This window comes from Medicago truncatula, chromosome 5, assembly GCF_003473485.1.
Source record: "Medicago truncatula cultivar Jemalong A17 chromosome 5, MtrunA17r5.0-ANR, whole genome shotgun sequence".
Classification (NCBI taxonomy): Eukaryota; Viridiplantae; Streptophyta; class Magnoliopsida; order Fabales; family Fabaceae; genus Medicago; species Medicago truncatula.
In genome coordinates, this window is record NC_053046.1 from 41,856,197 (window position 1) to 41,864,620 (window position 8,424).

At 34.1% G+C, this 8,424-nt stretch overlaps 1 protein-coding gene across 1 annotated transcript; it reads right to left on the reverse strand.

The window, feature by feature from the left end:
- Nucleotides 1-5,041: 5,041 nt before the first annotated feature.
- Nucleotides 5,042-5,623, reverse strand: LOC11432001 (uncharacterized protein At1g08160). The gene has a single exon (XM_003617531.2). It carries the CDS (start codon nt 5,621-5,623, stop codon nt 5,042-5,044), a length of 582 nt encoding a protein of 193 aa, XP_003617579.2.
- Between the last annotated feature and the right edge of the window lie 2,801 nt (nt 5,624-8,424).

The following is an 8,424-nucleotide window of genomic DNA, read 5'->3' on the forward strand; positions in this document are numbered from 1 at the left end:
GATTCCTATAATATAACAAGGTTATTTAATATTGCATCAATATAGTTTTCTATAGTTTAAATTGCTAAGCTTGTTTTTCTTTATATATTTACGATAAATGTATCTCTAATATTATTTACTTAATTTTATAGTAATTTTTTTTAACAAGCCTCTTCTATAGTATTATAAACTAAATATCATTATAGTCCCTAAAAATGTCACCAACTTTATTAAAAAATAAAATGTCAACTAACATATTTATATGTTCTAGAGTAAAATTGAGTTGTCTTCTACTTCAATTTAACAAGTTATTGCTTTGGCGTTTGCAGCAGTAACAACCATTAGTGGGAATAATCTTTTGATCACATTCAAAAATTATCCAATGTGGACCTAAATTTAACACACATGATTTTTGAGGTTAGAAATTTCTATTGTCAAATCTCAATCCAATGATCATTGATCTAATTAACGATATGAATATGAGAGACTACATGTAAGACGGTTGAATTGCATCCAACAAGTTTGCTAGTAGTTGTCTTCTGCTTCAATTTAACAAGTTATTGCTTTGGCGTTTGCAGTAACAACCACTAGTGGGAATAATCTTTTGATCACATTCACAAATTATCCAATGTGCATCAAAATTTAACACCCTGACTTTAACATAATTAACTTTTTACTCTGTTTTTTATTGACTGACCTAATACCTAACTTTGTCCAAAAAAAGTCTTAAATTAAGTGAATACAGTCTTACAACCTCAAATTAATGTTTTACTCAGGTTTTCACATACTAACTTGAGATCAAGGAAGAAAACTCATAACTATATTATAAAAAATAAAAATAAAAAATAAAAAAAAAGAAGAAGAAAAGTCATAATTTTGTCCAAAGTAGCAATAACCACTAGAGTGAGTTTGGTTTGGTTTTTAGAAAGGAATATAGAATCAAATCGAATGTTTCTTCACACTTCTATTATCATAAATGTTATAAAATTTGCAAAATTATGATTTGATTGCAATATAAAAACAAAGTTGTTCAATGATAGAATATTACATAAATTTATGATTAACACACAAACTTAACACTGGAACAACACCAGATAATTGTCCCAGAGTTACAACTAACAAGAACTCCCACATCTTAAACATGTAAATGTAAATATTAATTAATATTTTATAAATTGAGATCACTAGCTAAATGCAATCACATTCCTATAACTAAGTGGGATTACATACTCCATCTCAATTATACATAATCATAACCCAAGTCGCAGGTTACACCTTGCAATAGAATACCAGGGGTTGTATTGTAGACATTTTGAGAAATTTCAAACCTGAGCGGATAGCAAACATTTGAAGACTTGGAGCCTGAAAAGACGAAGAAATCACTTTTGAATCTCATCGAAGTCGAAACAATTAGTCCAAATTCAACCATTCCATGGTTGCGACGGCTCAAATCAATTTTCTCCGCCATGTAGGAGCCCACGTACGTGTCAACGTTCAATTTAATCTGGACCATGTTGTTGCCATTGAAAAATGATTGCAAAGTTGAGGTTTCAAGAATAATATCGTTGTCGGGACGTCCTTGCTGATTCCTGTAAAATATCTTGCCATGAAATGCATCGTGGTGGTAGGAAATTCGAAGATGGCCGTTAGGGTTTGAAAGCAAGAGTTTTATGTTCCATTCGGCTGAGAGTTTTGTGGTGTTGCTTACTTTAAATGAGCTGAGTGAGGCATAGTCCACTCGGACACTTGGGTAGTCTGCTTCGATGGCGATGACTATCCAAACCATGAAATAGATCACCAAACAAGGGGTTAAAAGGATGATTGGAAGAACAAAGAAGCCTTCGCGTGGTGACTCGCGTGGTGAAGGCGTAGTTGGATCGGAGGAGTTCATGATGCTCTATTGTTGTAAATATGTTTTCTTGAGTGAGTGAACAATTGTTTGTTTTCTATTTTGCTACTACTAAATAGAGAGAGAGAGAGAGAGAGAGAGCATAAATGATCAATGAAAGGGTGTTTAGCTACTTAGGTACAAATGAAAGAGCATGGAAATTACATCGCGTTTTGCTTTTACTTATATTTAGAAATGGAGAGTAAAATGCCCAGGTTTACAAATGAAGGTAGTTGATAGTGATGGACATGTGCTCGCTAGTTTGGTTCGTCATTACATATGAAATTTTGAGCATTTTGGAAAGAAAAAAAAATTAGGTATTTAATTAAGCACTTACTAGCAAATTCTAATCAAGGCAAAGAAATACATTAAATACCGTACTAGTTAGAGCATATGATGAAGAGAAAAAAAAAAGAGCATATGATGATTTTAATTAATGTTTTTTTGAAGGAATGATTTTAATTAATGTTGTTCAGCTAGTTAGGTGTAGTAATATAACGGACAAAGGAAATTACATCGCAATTTCCTTGTGGTTATATTTAGAAATACAGTGCTATTGGTTCAGTTTACAAATGAAGAATGCATAATAATGAAGGGCATGTGCTTACTTGGTCATCAATTATGTGTGATCAAACATAGGATAGCACTTCCTCGGTATGCATGCACATCAACAATTATTGATAATTGCTGTATTGAAATTAAATGATGTAAATTTTTGTGTTTTACTCTTAAATTAAAACTGAGGTTTGAATTTTGTACTACACTGGGTCTCAATCCAACGACAAATAACGTGGTTGTCTATGTTAATGCAAAAACATAGTGACCGCATGGAATCTAAGTCTATATAATTTTTTTTTATTAACATAAATTAACAATTTTTTTTTTTTATAATTTCGATTTAATTCAAAATTCCACCGTTGTTAAGTCATGCATAAATCCAAGTTAAGTCATGCATAAATTCAATTGTATGAGAGTGTGTCTCCTCTAATTTACATTTTAAATTGTTACAAAAAATAATTATTATGTATAGTAAAGATTAATATAATGTAAGAGACCTGTGTCCCATGTGTAGTAAGGTTGGTTTCTCTACACAAGTTCCTCACGTTTTGTTTTCTTTTGTCTATTTTAATTGTTGGTTGGCTTTGGAATTCGGACGCTTCTATAGTAATTTTTTGTACTACAAATTTTCTGAAGAAGTTTAAGAACCAAGTTCAAAGGTAGCTAGAGAATCAAATCTTGTAGGTTAAGGTGCTTTCATATTTGTTTTTGCTTGCAAAATACACAAGAGAATTCAATGATAATGCCTAGGTTTTCTTATCATATTTACTTTGGTTGTAGCATACATCTGGATATAACTACACATGTTGGTTTCTAGACATTTGGGCATTCACTTTGTGCATGTTAGGAATGACATTGTAAAGGTTTCATTGTGTGCATGTTAGGAATCATTTCATTTGTTATTTAATATTTCACACAATATAAATGTATATATCAATTCTACAGCTGAAGACATTAGACTTATACAGTTTTGATTTCAATATTCGATGAAGTTTATTTTCTATAAATCATGTAATTTATTTATATTTCATAGGTTTCAAGAAGGAAGACTTGCTTGAAGGATTTGTTGAAATCTGCCTCAGAAATAAAAGTAACTTCAAGAAAAGTAATTGCATTGTCATTTATACCCTAAATATTTTCTTATTTTAACGTTTTGTACCTTCACTATCATGAAGAATATATATATACTTTTGATAGAGTTAATTTTTTGAGTTTGTTGGAATTTGAATTTGTTAGGTTGGATGGAATTTGATTTGCATTCATCATTTTATATGGAGTGGTGTTGATGTGATAAATGGTGGGGTCACAGGTTAGGACAAGTTGAGAGTGCTAGGAAGTACCTTTGTTTGTGACAGGCATCAAGTTGTTTTTGTTGAGCTAAAATTGGTTTATTTTGTTTGTGACTATTGAATTGTATGTCCCTGGCTTTATGTTGTGGTCATGCAAATTTTCTATGGTAGTGGATAGTGTTAAGTTTTTAGGCTTCTTTAATAATGAAGAATTTACACTAATTACTAACATAGTGTTATGTTTCTTACTATACTAATCATAATGTTTTACAACTCAACCAATAAGATGTCAATTTTCCAAAACATTATGATCTTCAATCATGGTTTAATTATAAATTTTATTATTTTCTGATGCAGGGGTGTCTTTGTTCTGTAACTTTTTTTAATGCATTCTGATATGTTACTGTCTTGAACATTGGACCCAATCATGAAAACTCTCTTAAGTTGGCCAAAGTTTTGGAGTTTAGACCACATTTTTTTATGGAAGTCCTCTATTGTTGTCAAGATGTTTGCCCAACATTATTCACCCACTCCCCCCATATCCGAGATAGCACACTCGACTTGCAAATTAATCAACACTTATCTAGGAAAGACCAAACCGGATGCCTCCACCATCGGCTAACTTTTTTACCAACGAACCAATCGCCCAATCCTTGTCCCGTCGAACGCACTGATCCACACAAACATTTCCACCACGAGATTGATAAATTTGGATTGATCAAAATATAAAATATCCGAACCATTCATAGCACTCAACATTTTGACCATTGCCAATTCTCCTCAGATAATAACCGTCACTGCCACCTTGGTAAGACATCTATGTTGAACACCCCAAGGTCCTTCACCCAAGACCACATTCAATCTTCTAATACGTGTATTTTAACTTTTTAACTTTTCAACTTTTTCGTGTTTTTGTACTGAAATGTTAACCCTTATTCAATGTCATGGACGTCTGCTGCTAGTATTTACATCACATGCTGCGCTCAGGTTACAAATTAAGGAATTTTACACTTTTGGTTCATGTGAAAAAAGGTAAATATTGTACTACAAACTTTAACAAGAACTTTTCCCAGAGTTACAAGAACTTTAACAAACTTAATTAATATTGGAGAAACAAACTTAAACAAGGGAAGCCACTATAATCTAATACACAATTAACATTGGAATTGAATCACATAGCTGTCCTAGAGTTACAAGATTTCCTACAATTTAAGATCACAAAGCCAGATACCAAGTCTTGAAAATATACATATAAATAATTCATAAATTAATCAAACAGCACACAGATACCTATAATATAGTAACTAATAAGTGTAAATCAATAATACTAAGTGTTAGTGCATGTTACACCTTGAAGTAGAGCAGCTGGGGTTGAATTGTAGACATTTTTCGAAATTCCAAAGCTTAGTGGGTAGCAAACATACTTCAAATGTTTCCGATTGGAAACAAAGATATAACTCTTGAACCCGATGGAAGTGAACACTTTGAGCCCGAATGCAACCCTTCCATGTTCACGGCGCCTCCGAACAATGCTCTCGGCCAAGTGAAGTGGCTCATACGAGTCTACTTTCAGCTTCAGCTCAATCATGCTGCCGTTGAAAGGTTGAATAGTTGATGTCTTGAGAGTCACATCGCCATATTCATCTCTGTAAAATACATCAGCATTGAGTGTTTCTTGGTATGAGACACTTAGATACTGGTTTGGGTCGGAGACTGAGAGTGTTATGTTCAATGAGGCACTCATTTTCTCGGTGCCATTTATGGTTAGTTGGTTGAGTGATGCCGACTCGACTCGGAAACTTGGGAATTCTCTATCAAGACTGATGATGAATAAACTAAGGAATAAGCTGCCAATGAAGGCAGCTATCAAGATTATAACACCCGCGAAGAATTGGCTACGGGAAGACATTGTTTTGCTAGTGCTGGTGAGTAAGTGTGTGAACTCGTTGTTTTCTTTTGTCTACTATTTATAATATAATGTAATGTAAACATTAGTGAACACTGAACTTGATTACTTTAATGTTGCTCAAATAGGTGGATAATGTATTAATGTGATGAAGATTAGGAAATTACATCGCACTTCCCTTGTGGTTATATTTAGAAACACTGGGAAATTTGCTCTACAAATTAAGGAAATAATAATGAAGGGAATGTGCTTGCATAGGAAATTAAATTACTATCAAATTAAACACTTAATTGAGATGTTAGACATACACGGTGATTTTTTGTGTCTTTCTATTTACCCAATGTGGTTTGAAATCCAATTACTTTGTTGAGTTAAAATTGATAATAGTTAAAACAATATATCTATTACTACATTGTGTTTCTATGGTGATACTTTAGTTTTAGTTGAGTCATTAAAACCTATTTAAACTTTGTAGTAACAAGATAAAAGATGCAGTTTTTATATATGTCTTCCACCTGGCAGTGTGGCATTTTGGTTTTTTTTGGTAAAAGTGATTCATTTAATTGAACTTTGGTCTTTTCTAATGGAACAATAGGCTAACAGATAACAATATAAGATTTCACCATAGTGTTTTATTTTCTGCTGCAAGGGGTCTCTTTAATGCGATCTGGTATGTTAGGGTCATGAACATTGGACACATTCATTAGAATTCTCTGAGTTGTGCCAAAGTTTAGGAGTTCAGACCACATGTGTGTAATGAATGGGCCACGTGGACAAGGGTCTAGAAGATGCTGAAATAACAAAATCAGGAAATGAGGAAAAGTGTGAGGCCTCGTTTCCCCTCACACAAGCTAAGGGATTACTACATTTAATTTGGGTATATATAGAACGTAGGATTGAGACTGAGGGTGGTGAATGTTTATGTGAGAATTTTCTTCTCTTCTTATCCACTGAGATTTCTCTCCTGTTCTTATATATCATTCATCATACTTGTAATTTCCTTCAATTCTCTTCTACTTCATACACTGGAAGTTGAATTGGAGCCCTTAGTAATACAATCTTCATTTTTCTTATTTGTCATCCTTTACAGTTGAGATAAATAGCCTTAAATCTCTATCTTTCTTCCAATGATTTGAATCAACACATAGGCATTCAGTTACCATCCCAAATGAAAATATTATTGGCAACTTAGAATCACTTGCATTAATTTAGGTCAAACACGTGTCTCGTGATGAAAATTTGTTCAAGTTTGCGTCCTTAAGAATCTTGTGTTATTAGTAATATTGAAAAATGGTTTAACAAGTGACATTCCACCAGATATCCAGAACCTCAACAAGTTGAAAAGGTTTGTTATTGCTGAAAACTATTCTATTGAGAAGTTTCTGATGTATGTTTTTAATGTAATGAATGAGTTGTTAATTTTGGATTCCACTGTCTGAAAGTTTACCTTTTGAATCTTTGAGGGGAGTTTGATTGGAAGTCCTATGTTATTTTTTCAGTAATCATTGTTGACATCATGCTTGGAAATGCGGTCAGTGGAAGTACTAATGCAGCCTAATGTCTTGATACATTGTGTTTCTGCTGTGATACTTTAGTTGAAACACTTATATTCACTAAAGCCCCTTTAAACTTTAGAGGGAGGGGAGGGGGCTTAGACGGAAAGTTGGTGATGGAAATTCCATAAATGTTTGGCATGATCCATAGTTGCATGCTCACAACAATGTGTTTGTGGTCTCTCAACCTCCACCCAGTTTGGAGGGCATGAACTTAGCTCATTTAATTGATTATCAAACTGGTCAATGGCGTGAGGATGTAGTGAAGGCGCTTTTCCAGAATCGAGGCATTAACGAGATCCTCTGAATTCCTCTTCGGCAAGTAGATGTAATGGATAGACCGGTATGGATAGTGTCTAAAGATGGGAATTATTCGGCAAAATCTGATTATTTCACTTTGGAGGAATTTATTCAGTAACCATTGGGAGCATGAGATTCATTGTTTTATGGACTGTCAAGCGGCCAAAGAAGTCTGGTTGAAGTTGTGGAATATCATAAGGCCTTCTTTCAACAGCAGAATTGCCTTCTTTTTAGCATGCCGTCATATTCTGAGGAGGAATGACATAATTTTGGAGCATGTGAACCAGTCTACCATTGAGGTTGCTAGAATAGCTATAACTGTCATAGAGGACTGGAAATCTGTCCATCAATAGAGCAGAATGGTCGCGGACCAGCAGCAGAATGCTGTCATTATGCAATGGAAAAGACCACAGTTAGGGACCGTAAAGTAATATAGCTGCACGTTTGAAGATGAAAACAACTTCAGTTGCAGCATGTGTATTCGGAACAGGGAGTTATGGTCCAAGCACGGAATATGTGGTTTGTAGGAACACCTTCGCCATGTGAAGCTGAAGCAAACAGTTTAAGGCAGACTCTGATATGGTTACACGGCAAAGAGAAGTTGCACATTGAGCTGCAAACTCTGACATGGTTACAAGGCAAAGAGGAGTTTCATGTTGAGCTAGAAACAGATTGCAAGCAAATAGTGGACTCCGATATCCCGGTAATTTGTCTACTTTCTGATGCATTTTACAAGTGATCCTGCCGCTAATCTCTCTAGTACGTGTAGAAGCATTACTTACACACTAGTATCCTGAATTTGAGATGTTTCTGTTAGATAGTGTCATAGCTACCTGGCCAAAAGTCAAGGAATTGGCCGAGACAAATTCTGAACACTCATGTTGTGCCCTTCGAAAATTCACAAAACTTAAGGAAAATGGTAGAGTAAAACAACCTTCCAGATCTTTATTT